At 57.7% G+C, this 19,034-nt stretch overlaps 3 protein-coding genes across 3 annotated transcripts; 2 read left to right on the top strand and 1 right to left on the bottom strand.

Moving 5' to 3' along the window:
• The first annotated feature begins 15 nt into the window (after nt 1-15).
• PEX16 (peroxisomal biogenesis factor 16) lies at nt 16-6,377 on the top strand. Its single transcript, XM_082059503.1, has 11 exons — nt 16-196; nt 336-371; nt 595-671; nt 1,898-2,031; nt 2,337-2,443; nt 2,942-3,022; nt 3,491-3,643; nt 3,988-4,060; nt 4,355-4,474; nt 4,673-4,737; nt 5,835-6,377. The coding sequence occupies exons 1-11, from the start codon at nt 40-42 to the stop codon at nt 5,891-5,893; spliced, it is 1,062 nt and encodes a 353-aa protein (XP_081915629.1). The 5' UTR covers nt 16-39; the 3' UTR covers nt 5,894-6,377.
• Nucleotides 6,378-7,547: 1,170 nt separating this feature from the next.
• On the top strand, nt 7,548-8,177 carry FREY1 (Frey regulator of sperm-oocyte fusion 1; the record flags this gene model as incomplete). The annotated part of the gene is made up of 3 exons (XM_082057469.1): nt 7,548-7,615; nt 7,808-7,875; nt 7,987-8,177. 3 exons carry the CDS (start codon nt 7,548-7,550, stop codon nt 8,121-8,123), a joined length of 273 nt encoding a protein of 90 aa, XP_081913595.1. The 3' UTR covers nt 8,124-8,177.
• Nucleotides 8,178-8,400: 223 nt separating this feature from the next.
• On the bottom strand, nt 8,401-18,630 carry MAPK8IP1 (mitogen-activated protein kinase 8 interacting protein 1). The gene is made up of 10 exons (XM_082057379.1): nt 18,371-18,630; nt 14,473-14,554; nt 13,362-14,237; nt 12,646-12,721; nt 12,030-12,202; nt 11,630-11,739; nt 11,363-11,482; nt 10,297-10,367; nt 9,880-9,978; nt 8,401-9,441 (listed from the first exon to the last, which is right to left on the bottom strand). Exons 1-10 carry the CDS (start codon nt 18,530-18,532, stop codon nt 9,369-9,371), a joined length of 1,842 nt encoding a protein of 613 aa, XP_081913505.1. The 5' UTR covers nt 18,533-18,630; the 3' UTR covers nt 8,401-9,368.
• Nucleotides 18,631-19,034: the final 404 nt, after the last annotated feature.

The raw sequence follows: 19,034 nt of genomic DNA, 5'->3' as shown, positions 1-19,034 counted from the left end.
GCGCGGTGGCGGCCCCGGAAGCGCGGGGCTGTGGGAGCCATGGCGGCGGCAGCGGCGGCTCCGGGCCCTGCCCGCGGCGGCCCGGCGGCGCGGCTGCGCCTGCTGTGCCAGCGCTACCAGGAGTACGTGAGGCGACACCCGGCCGCCACGGCCCAGCTGGAGGGCACCGTGCGGGGCCTCTCCTACCTGCTGCCAGGTGCGGGAGCGGGGCGGCCGGGCCCTGGGCCTGGACTGGGCCCCGCTCCGGCAGCTCCCCGGGTGGCTGTTGCCCAGCGGGGAACCGGGGCTGCCCCCGCTCTGGGCGCTGGCTGACAGCCGCTCTCCTTCTTTCGCAGGTCGCTTCTCGGACTCCTACGCGCTGTCGGAGCTGGGTAGGTGGCGGCCGGGATCGCGGCGGGGCGGGCCGGCCGGCTGCGAGGCTGGTGTTGCCTCGGCGCGGTGCGTGGGGGCCGCTCCCGGGAGCCCCGGTGCTGCTGACACCTGGCTGCGTCCTCCGGCAGGCTGTGAAGGAGTCGGCACGTCTGGCTGCACTTCTTCCCTCATCCCCTCCTTGGTTTGCTTGCCGTAACAGTGGTTTTCTTGTTCCTTTCGTAGTGTACTCTGCCTCCAACCTCCTTGTGCTGTTAAATGACTGGATTCTCCGAAAGGAGCTGCAGCAGAGCCTGCCCATGGTAAGGCTGGAGTGTGTAGGAGGAGGATATGGGATATGTGCTTGCTTTGCTGCAGAAGCTTTCAGGGAGTGTCTGTAGAAACTACCAGGTCTTTGCTGGAGCCTCTCTTTGCTGTCAGGTATGTAGAGGCCAGAGGCAACCTCTGAATGAAGGTAAACAGCAGCCCTGCCCCATAGCTGCTGGCTTGAAGGAGTGGCCAGAGCTCTCCCTGGGCCACAGAAATCAGTCCCTGACTTGCACGAGGAGCTCCACTGTTTTTTTGAGAAACTCAGAACTTGAGATAGGTAAAGGTATTGCCAAATAACCTTCACTATGGCTCTGGACCACTAAAGCTCTGATTCCATCCCTCAGCCTGTGCGTATGCTATTGAGCAAAACAAAGTACCTTGCTTGTATGTCTCTCTTGCAGAGCCCCAGGCTGGCTCCCAGTACTCAGCAGGCCCTTTGAGGATGAGGAGGAGGGCACTTTTTTTTCCCCAACAGGCCTCTTGTGTTGCAAGTCTGCCTGCTGTGTGGGTTCGGATGTTAGTAGCTGTCTGGCTGGGATGTCAGACAAACGCAAAAGTCTTGCTTCACTGGTGAAGGCCAAAGTGAATTTCAGCTGTATTATTTTTATTGATGCTTTCAGAGGGTTAAAACCTGTGGTTGACAGCACCAGCAGGCTTCTGTGTGGGGAGCAGGGACGCAGGCTGGAAGAGCACCCACTGTCTTGGGATTCATGCCTGGGGTCTAGACTGATGCTGTATTCAGCAGCCAGTCACTGTGGTGTAACTGTGGACTCTGGTCCCCTTTCCTCTACTCCAAGTATACTCCCTCATCAACTTTAACTTGGGAGGAGGTTTGTTGTGTAGCCCAGCTCCAGGAAAAGGAGGAGGAGAGAGTTTTGCCTTGGAGTTCAGGCACAGTGCCACAGCCCAAGAGACTGTCCTGCTGGGTCAGCAGGGGTAGAAGGCAATCCAAGGTACAGCTGTGATGTTCTCCGTGTTTTTGGGATAGCAGCTCTATGTGATGCTGTGATGTCTCAGTCTGTCCCTGCTTGGAGGTGGAGAAGTGGGCTTGCGTGTAGACTCTGGCCGCAGTGACGGCACCACTTTCTGGGGTGGTGACTTCCAAGGCCATTCAGTGCTTGTTTCTGAGAGTCCTGCCAGACTGGGCTGTGCTTCTGCCCCATTTAACTGCCAAGCAGAACCTGCATCCTGTTCCCCTCCTCCCCTCTGTGTTTTGCAGTCGCTGCCCCAGCAGAAGCTGCTGACCTGGCTGAGCGTGCTAGAATGCGTGGAGGTCTTTGCAGAGATGGGGACAGCCAGGGTATGGGGGGAGATGGGCCGATGGACCATCATTGTCCTCATCCAGCTGGCTAAGTAAGTGCCATGGGCGGAGGGGAAGGGGCTGTGTGCACTCAGAAAGGGGATCTGGAGGGGACTTGGCAATACCCCAAGAAAAAGTCTGAGCAGGACTGAGCTGCTGATCTCGGAGGCTGTGGGAATTAGGACCCCCACAGTGCACTGGATACTGTGCCACAGAAGGGGACACTTACCCCTCTCATCTTGCTGGTTGCCCTGAGCAGACCTGAGTGTTTCTCTCTTCTGTGGAAGCCACCTTTCCAGTGCAACAGGAGCTCAGCTCCGTAGCCTAGTATTGAAGGCTTCTGTGTGTCTATCCACAGAGCTATCCTTCGTCTCCTGCTCCTGCTGTGGTACAAAGCTGGCATCCAGACGTCTCCTCCCATCGTGCCGCTGAATAGGGAGCAGCAGCAGCCTCTCCGCCCTCAAGGTGACCCCATGGTGCTGTTATCATTGGCTGGGCACTTTGCTGGGCCACATGTCTTGTCCTGCTAGGAATTACTCATCAGAGCAGCAGCTTGGACGACACAGGGAACTGTAAGGCTTCAGTATGCAGAGCCAAACTGTATTGCACTTTCTACCTTCTGCAGAGCACAGGGTAGCTTAGTGGCAGGGTTGTCCTGCAGTCTGGAAGGAGGGGGTGGAGGAGTATAAGCCTGGAACCACTGGCTGAACTATGAGTGGAGCTGCATGCCCCCTGGTCTGATGGTGAGGAAGATGATCCTAGGCCTGGGCAATGTCAGGCAGATTTACGTTTTCACCCTCGGACAGCTCTGTATACTCTTTGCCCCTTCAGGATGGTCCAGTTTGCGCTAGATCAAACTTTCAATCTGCTCTTCTTGATGGCAATGTAGGGAGAGGTGCTGCCAGCTCTGGGGTGAGGTGTGTTCCTTTGAAGCCTGACCCCTGTGTCTGTTTTCTCCTGCAGACGGGGAAGACAACTCCTTGGGAAAGGATCAGACCTATATTGGCAAGCGTTCCAGCCGTGTTGTGCGCTCTCTCCAGAGCAGTAAGTAACTGAGCCTGTTTTCTGTCCTTGTCTGAGCTGTTTCTGCTCTGTACCCTGTACAGACCTGGGTGTGCACAGTAAAGAGCAGAACCTTGTATTGGAACATATCCTGCCAGTCACTGGGCCCTGTGGGTGTGTGGGTTATCAAAGCGACGGGGTTTCAGGCACAGGCTGCAAAGCCGGGACTTAAATTGTGTTTTCCCAAGTGAGCTGTGTGACTGACACAAGGTGACCCTTCAGTGTGGTTATGCTTTGAGGAGCACAGACTTTATAAGTACCTCTCCCTGCTCTGTACCCTCTGGAGGCGAGCTCTGGGGGTGCTGGTCAGCCGAAGCAGTTGCTGTGTGTGCAGTTCTTCAAGCTTTCCTGTTTCACACCTTCACAGTGCAGAAAACAGTGGGATGGTGGGGTGGGGAAGCGTGGTAGAAAGGTTTTGTTTGTGTTGGTGACCTGATCTTTTTGTTTCAGCCCCATCCCTGCAGTCCCGGCACTGGGGATCCCCCCAGCAGAGGGAGGAGTCACAGAGCCGAAGAGCAGAGGAGATGAACCAGACTCCCACCCCTCTGGGTCTCCAAGAAACCATTGCAGAATCCATCTACATTACCCGTCCTCTCCTCCACCGTATCCTGCCCTGGCTGCGTGTGGGCTCAGACTGTACCCTTGGTGGTAGCAGAAGGTGCTGCAGGCTCAGCTCTGGTGCTGCACCAGGCTTCTCTCTCCCTGCTGCTGCTCTGCTTAGGCAGAGCCCTCGGGACTCCTCCCTTCTCTTATGCCTTGATGCTCACCTCAGCCACTGGAGTTGTGGGTGCAAGTGCTCCAGCCCCTTCCCTAAGCCCCCAGCATTGCCCAAGCTTGTATTCTTGTGCACGCAGCAGCGCTTTGCTGGTACCCAGGGGATGGCTTTGGCTACATGCCTCTCATTAGGCATCTCTGGTTCATTCCATTCCTTGACTGTGTGTTCCTAGTATTGAGTTTAGGAGTGTGGGGCCAGAGATCGTGGAAACCCTGGCTCCTTTCAGCGGTCCTGGACATCTCGAGGTCAGTCTGAGGAAGAGTCTTTGCGGGTCCTTGAGGTCGCTGGTGGCTGAGCATCACGCTTCCCCCGGTTCCCCGGTCCTGGGCAGGCCTGGGAGAAACATGCACAGGGGCTGGGCGTGGTCTTTATCTGGGAGATTGACACGTTTAGTTACCTTCTGCAACACTTAGAGTGCTCTCCGTTCTGGTGCAGCCTGCTCTGTGTGGAGCTGAGAAAAAAGAGCATTTAGAAATCCACTTTCTTTTTCCTGCTGGCTGCTGTTGCCATGAGTTAGCTCTCTGCCCTTCTCCTTCCAGTCTGAGTTTGCTGAGTGATCTGAAAGACCTGAACAGGCGAGAGCGAGCAGAGCTGAGGCGACGAACCATCCTACTGCTGTACTACCTGCTGAGATCGCCTTTCTATGACCGATACTCAGAGTAAGAGGCCCCTGCTAGGTTTTGCTGAAAATTTCCCTTTTAACAGAAGTAGCCTTAGGGAACTGGGTGAGTAGATCTGGGTGCCTGTGACCAGGTTAATCTGAGCCTTTGCCTAACAGCTGCCATTGCTGTTAGTGTGTCCAACAGCTGGGGCAGGAGGTGTCCTGCTGGACTCATTCATACTCTCTCCCTTCCTAGGGGCAGGATCCTCCTCCTTCTGCGCCTGTTGGCCGATTATGTGCCTGGACTTGGCTTTGTCACACGTAAGTGGGCCCCACCGTTATATCCCTGTTCGTGTTGGGTGGAGAAAAATCAGGGGAATTGGGCAGAACGTTTGTCCATCAGTTTCCAACCCAAGGAAGGAATTGAAGTTTCTGCAATGGTTAGCATCGGGTGCATCTGGTATCGATGCTTATATTGTTTTAAACTGGAACAGGGAAAGATGAATTGCTTCCAGGCTCTTGGAGACCTGTGCTTAACTGCGGTGGTAAACATCCCTGTGCCCTCCCAGGCTACAGAGCTCTGTCTCTGCCACCTGGGCCTGTTCTCCTGGATTCCCTTTCTGCACCTCAGCTGGTACACCAGAGCCCTGCTTTGCAGCCTCTGTTTCTGAACTCTTGATCCCCAGTCTGCAACGCAGGTGCAAGGGGTGAACAGTTGCCTAGAGGTATTGACCCAGCCAGGAGCCAATTTTAAATCAAAGGGCTGAACCAGGTCTGGCTTTTAATCCTTCACTGGAGGATCCCTTTTTTATGGGCCAGAATTTTACGTCCTCCTGTTCCCAGCTGATGTGAAGCTGTTCATGGCAGTGATATGGCATTAGATGAACCTGGCATTGTGGGACTGTCCTTTCCTTGGGGAGATCACAAAGCTGGCTAGCTCAGGAGCCACAGCCTCCAGTCAGTGATTTTGGAGAGGCTTTGGAGCCTGCATTAAGCTGTGTGCCACATAAGCATTTTCACTCTACAGCGGTTGCTTCTGGGTCTGCACCTGCTCATTACTGCTGAGCTGTCTTCCCTCTTTCCTCTGCCACAGCAGTGTCCTGACTGGCTGCATGTAGGTTTTCCCCTTGCACATTGTAGCCTCCCCTTCCCACTAGAGCTTTGAGGGAGTGGTGTTCCACACTGTGACTGTGCTGAGCACGTGTCATGCCCCACTTGGTCCTGCTCTCTCTCTGCCACCACATCCCAAAATTGTCTCCCATATTGGCACAAGTAACTGTTCTATTCTTGCATTCATGTGAGTTGTATACTGGAGATTTGGGATTGCTGGAGATCATAATGAGAAGGGGGGGATATACTACATATACTTGAAGTTTTTGGTTTGTTATCTGCATCATCCCTCCCTTTTCTTGTTTCAGGGCCGCTGATGGATTACTTGCCTGCTTGGCAGAAAATCTATTTCTATAACTGGGGCTGATGAGAAGATGATTATTCTCTGCTAAGATCGTGGGTGGACATTTCTAAGGAGGGCAAGCAGGCTGGGGAAGGGATGTTGATAATGTCTAATTTTCAGTTAAACCATCAATGAGAAGCTCCTGTTCTGCAGGGTGGGGTGAGGGGTGTATGTAATCTTTTTAACAAATCTAGCTGTGAATGATGGACACTACATGTGTGAAGAGACCCTGGCCACCTTTCTCTGGGCCATTCTGTGGCTGCAGCGATGGTGATGGGGCAACCTCTTTTTTTTTTTTTTTTTTTTTTTTTTTTTAAGCACTTCAATTTTCGCCTTTTGTACGGCTGCACTATAATAAAGCCAGGCAGCACAGTGGTTTTTGGAGAGCATTGTCTCCCACCTCATGGCGCCGAGACTGACCTGCAGCCTGCTCGTGTTGGCCGTGCCTGGCAGATCTGCTTGGAGCGGCCTTGTCTGTCAAATAAACTGACTTAATGGAAAGAAGTGAGCTGAAGGACCTCTCCTCCCCTGTATGTGTGGGCTCCCCTTGCTTCTGGTTGCCAGCAGGTCTCTCTCTATGAGAAAGGGCAGCTTTTGCAGTTATCTACCCTGGGATACACTCTCACTTAGAGCCTTTTTCTCTGGCCTGTGTCAGGTGGGGTTCCACATGTTGCTCAGCTGGTGACTGTAACTCCAGGTGCCTAGTTGCTTTCCTAGCGCCTGATGTGTGCTACAGGGTTTTGCAGAATGGCTGCCAGCCAGTGCCTGGGGGCTTGGCCAAGGGCAGAGGAGAAATGAAGAGATTAATTCAGCAAATACTGTTATGCCACACTTAATGAAGGGCCCAGGAGACACCTGGACATCCATGGCCATCCTTTTGTGTCTGCTCTGCTAACTGGGGGACAGGTGAGGCATCAGTGCTCAGTGGGCTGCTGTGGAGGCTCCCCTGGCCAGGACAAAGGAGTAGCCAGCTTGTGGCACTGGGTTGCCCCACAGGCAGCTGCCAGTCCTGTGCAGAGGTTGGAAGCTGGAAAGTGCCAGGTGTGGGTGGCAGGAGCGTTCCTGCCTGACCCATCCTTGAGGGACTCGGGGTGCAGTGGTCATGCACGGCCTTGCCTCAGCACCTGGAATAAGGGATATAGTTCCCCCCTCAACCCTCCATAGCAGGCCACCATAGTTGGGGACCGCAGGGGCTTTGGGAATGTGCACGCTCTCTGGTGCCACCCCAGCTGGCAGCCATGCCCTGTAATGCAGCAGTGGCAGTAGGCAAGAGCCATGAGTGAGGGACTCTGATCCCTTCGTTTGGGCTTTTAGGGAAAGAGGGTGAAGGCTGTGATGTCTGGAAAGTGTTGGAGGGTTTACTTCTGGTGACAGGGAGACACTGAGATGAAGGGGTTTGCTTTTGGAGGGGTTGAGAGGGAGGCAAAGGGTGGTGTTGAGGCACAGGGACACAGCCATGGAGCTCTGGCTGCACGGGAGGGATGTGCACCAGTGCGGGGGGGCTGTGAGCAGCTGGTGAGGCCTGGGCATGGCCAGGCAGCCCAGGACTAGAAGTCCATGTACCAGAGGCTGTGGCAGCAGCACCTGAGCAGGGACTTGTGCCCTGTCCAACGCAGCTGGTGTCCAGGGACACCGGGGTGTCTGTGACCTCACTGCGGAGCCCTCGCCAGGGTGCACCATGCGGTGCTGGCTCCTGCTGCTTGCCCTGCTACTGGGGGTTGCCCTGCCCCAGCCCCTGCACCAGAGGTGATGGCACTTCCCTCTTCCTCCACCTTCTTACTGCTCTGGTACCTGCTGAGGTACCCCAGGGTACCAAACCCTTGAGAGCTGGCTGGGCTGGGTGAAGACAAGCAGCGTGTGGGAGCTCTTGTGCCAGTGTGGGTGAGCACTGTAGGGTTTCAGCTCACTCCCACCCCTGGTTTTCCTCCACAGAGGCAGCTACTCAGTTCCTGAGGACTTCTCTGCTCCCTTGGAGCTTCCACAGCAACACTTTGGCCTGGTGGATGGTACGGCTCTCTCCTTGCCACTTTCCGTGCACTCATCCCTCCAGGTGGGCAGTTGTCTCCAGCCTCATAGGCAGCCCGTGGCTAAGCCCAGCTTCTCTGCTCTACCTGCAGATTATGGCATCAAGCCCAAGCAGCCTCGCTTGAGGACCAAGGTGGCCCGGCAGCGGCCGGTGGGGCTGCGCAGAGCTGGCAAAAGCAAACGCGATGAGCTTGATTTGCTGGAATACTACTACGATGCCCGCCTGTGAGCCACTGTGTCCCTGTGCCCACCGCAACCTGGCCTCGGGGACCACCCCAGACAGCTGCAGGACAGCGTAGGTGTGGGGTGGGTGGGTTTAAGGGTAAACTCTGCTTTGGGTGGGGACTGGAGCAGATGACCTCTGAAGGCCTCTTCTGATCAGCATATGATGATCTCTGGCCTGCAGGACCAAACCCAAGAAGCTCCAGCTCTTCTTGGGGTCCCAAGGGAAGGAGCAAGCTAGGGCCCAAACCCACTGCAATGGGACAAAAGCACAGCAGCCATGCTCCATGAACCATCATATTTAATAGTTGTTGCCATCACAGCAGATCCAGCTGAAGCACAGAGACTGCTGGCTGCAGGGACCAGGAGACGCTTCTGCCTTGAACTGGCTCCCTGCAGGCTGTAGCCCTTCCCTGCCCTGCTGCTGGCAGGCACCCACCCAGCTCTGCACAGTGGCTGAGCCCCACAACTCTGGGGTGGCCCAGCCCTGCCCCTGCCTCCCACAGCTGGGGGGAGAGGGGGAAAGGCGCAGAAAAAGCTCCCCTTCCGAGGGTGTAGTTACTGCAGGGAGGTATGAGGAGGAAATTTTTTCTCCCCAGGGCACAGATACAAAAGGGGAGGAATGGGGATGGGGGCAGAGGCAGGGGTGAGCTGTCTCAGCTCATCCTTGTGCTGGCTCTGGCAGAGGAGACAGTGGGGCTCCCTCTGTCATCCCTACCCAGCAGCCTTGTCCCCAGGGCCTGGCCAGGAGGCGATGCCCAGCCAGGGCAAACGCATCTCCCAGGCTGCAACCAGCATATGGGTCTTGTTTGCTGTAGCTGCTCTGTCTTCATACTGCGAGAGTCCGACTCTGCCACTGCATTAAAAGTCACCTCAGAGGGGTGTGACAGGAAGCTGGGCCATGATCACAAGGAGGAGATGCTGTCACCCCAGCCTGCAGCAGGAAAGGGCCTGAGCACACTGCTGCCTACCCCACCACCGCTCACAGGCAGGGGCACCCAGTGGGTGCTTCTCCCATAAAATAAACTAAGAGTATTTTGTTCAATAAACACAATTTGTCCAGCCACCCCCCGCCCCCATGTCCCCCAGCCCGAGGAAAGGGAGTCATGAAAAAAGATGATGCTCCATGCCCTGGGGAGCCCTGCCCCAGGCCTGCTCCTCCTCCAGGCTCAAAGCAGCTCTTGTCCATGCACGACAGGGGGAAGGGGCGAGATGGCAGCCCTGGCTATGCAGGAGGTGCCTGTGCCAGCCCCTACTCCAGGTAGATGTCCTCCGTGGGGCACGTGTACTCCACATACTCCTTGTAGAATTGTTGAAAAGCCCTCCTGCAACACAGGACCAGGCAAAGCTGAGCAGCGTTTTCCCAGCGAGGCATTTATAGAGCCCTGCTTCCCTTTTCACCCTTGCTCCCTGCCCCACTGGCAGTTTGACGCCTCACCCCCCCATGCCCAGCTCAGCTGCGACAGCACCCAGAGCTGTCATCAGAGCTGCAGGGTCTCCCTCCCCGCATAGTGCATGACTTTCAGCCATCTGCCTGCAAAGCCTTGCACCGGGCCTTGTTCCAGGGCTGTCAGGAATACGCTGCCCATAGCCCCGTCAGCCCTGGCTCTCAACTCAAACCTCTCACTTGAGGGAAGAGGTGCCAGCCTGGGGCTGGATCCAAACCCCACACGTGTGGGGAGATGGCAGGATTCAGCCTGGCTGCCGCCTTCCTCCTGCCCTTCGGGAGCAAATGCCTCCCTCCCTATCCAGCCAGGACTCACCCTACTGACTCCGCCAGAGGCTTCGTGGACTCCTCTGAGACAAAGACATGACAGGCAAATCTGTGGTCAGCAGGGTGCTTGGTGATGAATCCAAAATATCTGCAGGTGGAGAGAGTGGGTGAGACTGGACTGACAGGCAAGCAGGCACAGGGGTCTGGGACCTGCATGCCCTCTCTCCCCCCGCAAAACCCAGTGGCCACAAGTTCCCATGGCCCATGCCCAGAGCTGGGATTAATTCCCATCCAATTGTTGCTCTTGCACAAAGCTACAGTGTTGGGCTCACGGGGGAAGGGCAGCCCTCAGGACTAGGGTGCCGGGAAGCCTCCCCTTCCCAGCCCTGCCGCACCCAGGGAACAGGAAGGCAGTGAAGCCTCCCTGCTGCCACTGAGAGCCACCCTGCACCTCCTTACTACTCACTTGTTATTCTTTGGATGGTACCCACAAAAGGAAATGTTCTTCAGCTGGAAAAAATGGCTACACTTGTTTACCTGGGGGAGAGAGAGAAGAACCATCAAAGCTTTCCTCCCCACCGCCTCTGTGGGACAGCTGGTCTCTGTCCCCTGGAAATAAGCACTTGGACTCAGAGGTGAAATAAACCGGAGCCTGACCCTGGGCTGCCACCAGCAGCAGTTTCAGGGCAGGTCCAAGCACCTGCACCCAGGGTGATCTTGCAGGCAGCCATACTGGCTCCTACCCTGGCTGCCTCTACCTCCAGCAGGTTTCCCTGGAGGCCCAGGGTTGGGCTGTGCTTTGGCTGGGTGTCAGTGCTGCTGTCTGCCCAGCACACACAGCCCTTCTCCCTTGCTAAGAAGGTTCTCCAAAACAGCAGCAGATAGAAGGTGAATGTATAACTAAACAAGCCATTCAAGCCTGGGTGTTTGAAAGCTCCCAGCCAGAAATGAGAACATATTTATACAAGTTTAAAGATCAACCAAGTTGATGGCATCTTCTAGATACTGGCAAGATTTGTAGCGATGCCAGCCCAGCCCCCTGCCACAGCACCCATGGCCATAAACTACCCCCCAGCTGTAGAGGAGGTTTCCCAGGCTTGTTGCAAAGCCCTCACTTGGCTCTGCCCAGCATCTGGCCGTGCTTTGCTAGGCTACTTACGCAGAACACTAATCAGCAACCTGCCATAACCAGCTAAAGAGATTACAGGGCAGATCTGGAGGACACCACTCAAAATAGTAGCAGAAAGGTTTAGGAGCAGCTGACAGACTACCAGCACAGCTCAGCTCACAGCATCCCCGCACAGCGATGTGCTTGGCAGTTGCAAGGGCATCAGCCAGCAGTACAGCCCAAAGCTAGGATCCTGTGAGGCACAGGGACCCTGATGGTGAGTCTACAACCCCATCGATGGTGTTTCTCACACTCTTAGATGGGTGGAGATCCTCCATTCTCATATGCAAACATGGCCTGTAGCACAGGGGGCAGGAGTCAGTAGCCACAGAAGGGACAAGACAAGCAGGGAGCAGGGTGCTACCTTGCTGTTCTCCTTGGAGTCATCAGCTTTCACAGCAATCTTGACCCCACGCACGCTGATCTCCAGGACACAGCTGGAGGGTGGGTTAAAGTGCACAGTGAGGCGGCGCGTGGTGGCAATCTGGGGGGGAAGACAGAGAGACAAAGCCCCAGCACTTGTGAGCAGTGATGATGGTTCGCCCTTTCCCTTCCCTTCCCTCCCTACTGAGGCTCTGCCCTGCTGCCGGGAGCCAGTGCTTGTGCTCCCAGAGCTGGGGTGGGACGTTACCTTCTGCATAGCTGCGCACAGCACATCGTTCCCCTTGTGATAAGGAACCTGCACCGAACCAAGGAACTTCACCCGAAACTGGTCCACCCAGTCACTGCTCTTGGCCAGAGCTGGAAGAGAGAGCATGTAGTGGGGATCATCTCCAGTGACAGGGAACGTGGGCCGAGATCCACCTCCCTGCTCCATATTCCCTCCCCTGCCTGCTTCCCTGCCCACGAAGGCTCCCCGCAGCTCTAGGTACCAGCTCCCAGTATCACACCAGAAGGTGCCCATCACTCCCTGCCAGGTGCCCAGGTTGGTCCTCCTTAAGTCCCCCTGCTCAGCGCCAGGCTCTGCTCAGCAGAGAGGAGGTGAACACACAATGAGGGACATGAGCAGGCTTCACGCAGAGATGCCATACCTGTTACATGGTCTGGCTCCTTGGTGACTTCAATAGCGTAGTAGGCAGGAAAAATGCCCCGGTCACCCGTCCGCATGTTGTAGGCTTCATACCAATAATCTTCTGCCTGCACCTCTACCAGCAACGGGTCATCCACCTCCAGCTCCAGCTCATCCGCATGGCGAGGCACAAACCTGGGCATGGAGTCACTAGCACCCAGCTGGCCAGCAGCACTGGCAGCCTTCTCGCCAGTACGCTGCTGGGGGGACAATGCAAAGCCCACCGCCCACCCAGGCAGGCAGTACCCTGGCAGGTGTAATTAGCCATGGGGAGCTTAGATGCTGAATAAAGCATCTGAGCAGGTTTAGACTCAAAAGGTGGCAGTATCCTGGCACCTAGGGCAGAGGTCTCCCTATTGCACCACCCATGCTGCTCCTCAGAGAAGACCCAGCTGCCCTCAGATGTCTTGCACCTGCAGCAGCCTGGACAGGGCACAAACTACGGGCAATGGTTTGGTCCCCAGGGCTTCCCAAAAGCTGGAAACACTGGAGTTTGGGCTGGCCCCGTCATGATGGCAGGGCCACACCAGCTTTCCCCTGCAAGAGGCTTGGGACACCACTTGCGCTTGCAGGCTCACCTAAAGACAGCCCGGTGGGTCTGCTCCTGCTCCTCCCCGTTGATCATGCAGGAAAACAACCCAAAGGACTCAGCACCTGGGGACAAAGGCAGAGGGGGACGTCTCAGCGTTGAGGAGTCAGCACCACAGGCAAGGGAAGGACAGGGGCTGGGCAGGCTGCTGAGGCTCCTGGGGGATGGCTCGGCTGAGATGAAGCCACATGGTACCACAGGAAAGGAAGGCATGGCTAGAGCTGCTGCACTGGTGCCCACTGGTCCCCACTGGGACCACGACCTCCCTGCACCAACCCACGCAGCTGTGACAGTCACCAGCACTGTGGAACTGGCCATGCCATGGGAAGCCCTGCCTGGTGGGGCATGCCACCATCCACAGTACTTCTTTAGGCTTGGGGAGGGGTGACACACTGCAGGAGGGATGCTGTCCCTCTGCAAGACCACCCAGCCTCCTCATCATCATGGCCATACGTCAGGCTAACCAAAAAAGCAGCCTGAAATGGCTCCGGCCACCTTTGCCTGCAGCTCACGAGGCTTTTCCAGGTCCCCCCATGCCTCCCTGGCCACCAGGAAAAAAGCCACAGGCTGTGGCAAGCAGAGCTGCGGCTGGTGTCTGCTGGTGGCTTTCCATCTACAGAGCATGCCCTCAGCCTTGTACCAGGGACAAGCAGGGCTGCCTGGTCAGCAGCCACCAGCCCACCCCCCCTGGTGCCCAGCACTCACTGGAGGAGCGTGCCCGGCCACTCATGAAGACGTTGAGAAACTTCTTGGAGAAGTGGATGTCCGCCTCTGGGGTGGAGTCCTCCGAGAGGCAGACTGAGTCGCGCTTCAGTGCATCCTCCTCATACTCCTCACCAATGGCCGACTCGTAGGGCGAGGAGACACAGTTGTCATAGACAGTGGCTGAGTCGCTCTCATCACTGTAGCCTGAGTAGCACTGCTTGAGGCTGACCAACTCCAGCTGCACGTTCTCATCCACCACCAGCGTGTACTTGACCGAGTCGTAGGAAAGGGCGCTGGTGTCCGAACTCACCGATGCTCTCTGAAGGTTGTGCCCTGGCCGAGAGCCACCACTCCCGCCACCGCAGGAGGCCCTGGGCAGGTTTGTCTTGTCGGGGGAGGACATGTAGTCCAGCACCTCATCCTCCTCGCTGATGGAGGGGTTGGTTTTCCCTGCCAGGGCCGAATAGCCGGAGGTGTCAATGTCAGAGCTGATGGACATGCGATTCTCGCTGGACTGAGACAGAAACGGCTTGTCAGTCTCCAGGGGATCTGAGTTCTTCTGCACAGGTGTCAGGTAGATCTCTTCTGTGGCCTCCAGCCTCACGTCTGTCTGGTATCGGATGCGGTCCCGATGGGCCTCGGGGCCCCTCGATGTTACCACCACCACACTGGCACCGTGCGGTGGGGGCCGGCTGGTGGCCTGGTGCTTTTCTGGTGGCCGGGATGAGGTGACGCAGGTGGGTGCCATCTGAGTGGCAGCTGTGCGCCGGCATGGGCTCTCCGTGGACGTGCCTCGGTCTTTGGTGGAGGTTGTGCTGTTTTGGTGATTGACCTCATCACTCAGGCAAACGTGGTCATGGGGAGGGGTCTGCTCACCTGGAGGGAAAGGAGAGCAGCACTGAGAACCCCGCAGAGGGGGATGCTCCCAGGTGGTGAATGGGGCCAAGGATGCCACCAGACTCAAGCAGGACATGCCTTGCCTCCACGTGGGATGTTTTCTCCAGTCTTCTGCTCTGGCACCACTTGCCCCAGAGTCTGGCCAGGGGAGTTACTCCTGAGAGCCATGAAAAGGTGCAAGGAGCTGCCCCTGGCCAGCAGCCCAAGAACTCACCCGTTTTCAGAGGGGATGATGACCGGGACACCCGCTCCTGCCAACTGTGCTTTTTCCCCAGAGAGTTGTTATTCAGAGTGTCCTGAGGAGAAGAACAAAGCCGCCTTGTAGCCCAAACAGTAAACAGCACATGGCACAGCGATGGCAGCACACATCCCTTCGTGGGTCTGCAGCACTCCGCTTGGCTCTCCCCTCGCCTGGGCACGTGGTGCTCAGGGGGACCCCCTGAGAGCCCCACATCTCGCCATGCTGCAGCAGCAAGAGCTGGTGTGGCAGCTGAAGCAGCGCGGGCAACAAGCCAGTGGGGAGGGAGGTAGATGCCTGGCCTGGATGGCTGCACTCATCCGCCCCAGGGAAACTCAGACACAGAAGACCATGGCTGGATGGTCCCAAGCCAAAAAATTCAAGGCCTAAGCCTGACTAGAGCCCACCTGGGCTAGGTGAGTATGCTTTGCTCTGATCCCTCTGGCCCTGCTCACCTTCAAACCACCTAATGTTATTAAGGGGGGAAGTCCCAAGGGCCAGGGGATGTGCTGCGGCACAGCTAGGAGCCAGCTACTAGACGGACTGATACCTGCTACTGGAGTCATCCATGCTGGGTATATATAGGGGTATGCATATACACACACGTGTGTATTGATATGTATCTATACATGCACACACACATGCATATACATATATATATATAGTCCACCAGCAGATGTCAATCCAAATAATCTAGAGAGGTGAGGCAGGATCGGGCCGCCCGTGCTGCCCATGCTTGGGGGAGTTTCAGTGGGTGCTGTGCCCTGCCTGCCCTGCCCTGGGTGGCTGGCCATGGACCATGCATGTGGACACTTGTGTGCACAGGGAAACACAAGCTCAGCTTCACTCTGAGACTTGGGGACCAAAGGGCACCAAGTCCCCTCTAATGAGGACCCTCCTGCAGACAGGGGACAAATCCTCCCTGCCCACCTCCGCAGAGCATGACATCCCACCTACCACAGCCCCAGCCCCAGTCCTCATCCTCCCCTTCACCTCCATGTTCTCCCTGGCTGCCCAGCCCCAGCCCCTCCTCTGGGGCACCAGGTGTTTCTCCCCCAGCTGCAGCAGTGGCATTTTCCACACCTTTAGTTTTTGCTGAAGTACTAAGCCCAGCTGAGACTCTCTGGATTTTCTCATGGCCTTATCACCAACTTGCAGCTAGTACCAGCAGGGCAGGAGCTGCCCCGACTTTGCTTTGCTTCCCCACCAACATGACGCAAGCCTTTGCCCTGAAACTCCACCATGTTGCTGCTGAATCATGGCTGTCAGATCTCTGCCTCCATGCGGGGAGTGGAGAGAGCCCCACCACAGGACTTCAGTGACCTTTCAGCATGGCCCCTGCCATCCCTCCTGTGCCAAGGCAAACAATGGTGCACCCCATTTGCCTTTCCCAGGGACACAATGGGCTGGGATGCGGGCCAGGCAAGCTGCTGTAGTGACGAACCCTGCGCGTAAAGTGCCACGGGGCCAGCACATGAGCCAGCCGATTGCCTGGACCAGGACAGGAGGCAGCAACGCAGCAGGCAGAGCCTACCAAGTCCACTCATCCCACAGGGCCAGGGTGCTCTGATGTCTGTAATGCCCAGCCAGGTGGGAGAGACACTCATAAGGTCTTAGAGGATGAACTTAGACAGTCCCTGCAGCTATTTCTTCCCCTCTGAGAAGCTGGGGATGTTCCTCTCACCATATCCAGGCCACCTGCCCGGGTTGATGATCACAGGGAGCCCAGCAGCAACTGTGACATCCCCGAGCCAGCTCCTGGCCCTGCAAGGAGAAGCTGGAGCAGAGGGTGGCCTCGTGCCCTGCCCATGCACACCCTGCCCAGCATGTGGAGTCTGGAGGCACAGGAGGGCACCTCAGTGCCCCAGCTGAGCATCTCAGAGAGGACACACAGCCATGATCTCTCTTCTAACCACCTGCAGGAGCAGGGAGCTGGGCAGGCAAGGAGTGTGCAGGACAGTTTGGCTCAGGTGGAGGCGGATCTCCCAGGCCAGTCCCCAAGGGATGCCATGCACCCTGTCCTCTCTTCAGGGCACTGCACGTGGGCAGGGAAAAACTGCCTTTGGCTAGAGGTAGGTGCCCAGAACAGGCATGCCAAGCACCCTGCAGCCAGCCTGCCTCTGGCACTTCACCTGCCTCTGGCACTTCTCCTGCCTCTTGCTAGATGCCACCGACAGCGCTACCCCAGCCCTGTGACCCCAGCCCCGCTGGCTCCAGGCTCCAGGCTCCTGCTGCCAGCTGCAGCAAAGCTCCCACCTCCAGCTATGGCCATGCCTGGGGCCCCACAGCCTCTAACATCCCCCTTCAAGGTGACCATCAGCTCCCTCTCCCCAGCCCACTGTCTATGCAACAATCCCTTCCCACCAAATTGCTCTCCACAGGCCTGCTGCCACCCCTGGACACTGGTTAGGACCAGCTGGATGTGGCTGCCACGTGCCACTTTCTCCTCAGGGTCCCCGTGCAGTGTGGGACAAGGCTGGTGCTGTCCCCTTGTCCATTATGCTTGGTGGGGCTCCCCCCGCCTCCCTAGCCCTGCTGCTTTTGTCCCTGGTGCCAGCTGCCCTGCCGGCACCCATCCTGGCTCTGTGCCATCCTCCTCCTCCCACCCGTGGCCTCAGGCACAGAGCTGGCACCAGCTGCTGGTACTGGGCTGGTGACACCCAGCTCCAACTACTCCCCATCTGTCACCCATAGGGACACCTGCCTTTCACTTCATACTCCTCAGCTGAACGTCACCACGATGAAAATCCTCCTACTGGGCAGAAGGCATAGCTGAATGCGGTAGCATGGCAAAAATAGCCCCATGTGGTGCGCACCTTGCATGGGTTTGTGAAGTTTGCAGGAGAGGCAGGGCAAAGGGAGTCCGGACACTGCTTAGGGGGTCAGCATACGGGGCACTGAAATGTTGCCTGCCCCAGGGATGACAGCAACCCCAGATCTGCCTGGGGTGGGCAGTCTTTGGGAAAACCATCCATGACCTTGTACAAAATCTGAGCACGAGCAAGACAACAGAAGCTCCTCATCCTCCCAGCCACCATTTTGGGCGTTGCCATTCTGTCTCTCAAATTTTGCACGGGATGCTGACATTAATGCTTCTGTTGCCAGGCGCCATTGCTCAGAAGTGGTGGTCACTGAGTCCCCACCGCTAGGCACAGGGCACCTGGTGTCACCATGCTGCCCCAAGGCTGTTGCTGCTCTCGCCTGGGGCTGGAGCCCAGCCAGCTGTTGTCCAGCAGTACCAGCACTGGGCTCACCATCCCTGTGGCGTGGTGCCCCGTCCCATGATGGCTCATTCATGCATTAGGTACACCATGCCTCATTTGTTCTCCATCCCTACAGGGTCCCTTCCCTGCTCCCCCACCTTGCCACTGCCCCACAGGCTCTGCTGGGGGTACAGCTCCGCCCTGCCACACTCTTGCCCCTTCCTGGCCGGTTTCCTCTCCACCTAGACAGAAGGGCTGGAAGAAGGACCCACCGGGCCCCTAAGCCCCAATATCCACCCCCACTGGGCACAGAGCCTGGGCAGGGGGCACAGCCTGCAGGGGCTCGGCAGTGAAAGGGGGTGGCACGACAGGGAATGAGCACGTCCCCGTGTCGCCCCCGGTGGCCCTCGGGCCCGCAGACCGCTCCCTCCGGCTCCGCAGTAAGGACCGAGCCCACGCCGCGGCGGTGGGCGAGGGATCCCCGGGGGGTGTCCCTCCCGGCGGGGAGGGACAACGGAACCTTTCCCCGCCATCCCTCGAGCTGAGCCCCGCCATCTCTCTCTCTCTCTCCCTCCATCCCTTCGAGACAAAAGCCCCCAGCAGCGGGAGCATCCCTCCTCCGACCAGGACTCCTCGGCCCGCTCTCCCCGACCCCCCCGGCTCGGCCTCACCTGGCTGCGAGGCACCTGCGGGAAGAGGTTGAGAGTTGTGGGTCTCTTCGGCCTGTAGACATCCGTGGTCCCAGCCGGGGGTTCTTTCTGCAGCGGCTCGGGCGCCGTCTGCTCCTCGGCCGGCGCGTCCCCCGCCGCGTCGATGAGGTCGAGCTGGAGCATCTCCGCCTGCAGCCGGCTGGCCTCCCCGCCGCCCGCCGCCCGGGCCCCGCCGCCCGGCCGGCTCACATGGCCCTGCCGGGATTAGCGGCCGCGATCAGGCCACCGGGAGAGCGGGCGGGCCCGCAGCCGCCGCGCCTCCCGCCGGGCCCGGGGAAGGGGGGGCCGGTGCAGCCGCATCGGCACCGGGCGGCATCTTCCTTTTAAAGGGGCAGGGATGTTATTCCCGCAGCCGGGGAGCCCCGCACCCCCTCTCCGCCTCCCCAGGCAGACCCGGGGCAGCATCCGTCCTTGCTCGCCGCCCCCCCGTGATGGGACACTCCCAGCACCTCATTCCCGGCAGGTGCCTGTAGGTACGTGTAAATATCACATTCACTAAGAGAGGCACAAATGTGCACGCCCAGGTTTCATCTCAGCATAACAAGGACATTTTTTTACAGTGAGATCAATCATTCACTGGAACAACCTCCCCAGGGACACATAGAGTCCCCATTTGCTGAGGTTT

The sequence above is a fragment of the Streptopelia decaocto genome (genome assembly GCF_964273445.1).
Source record: "Streptopelia decaocto genome assembly, chromosome: 7".
Lineage (NCBI taxonomy): Eukaryota > Metazoa > Chordata > Aves > Columbiformes > Columbidae > Streptopelia > Streptopelia decaocto.
Note: the sequence above shows the minus strand (reverse complement) of the source record. Positions and strands in the feature narration are given on the sequence as shown.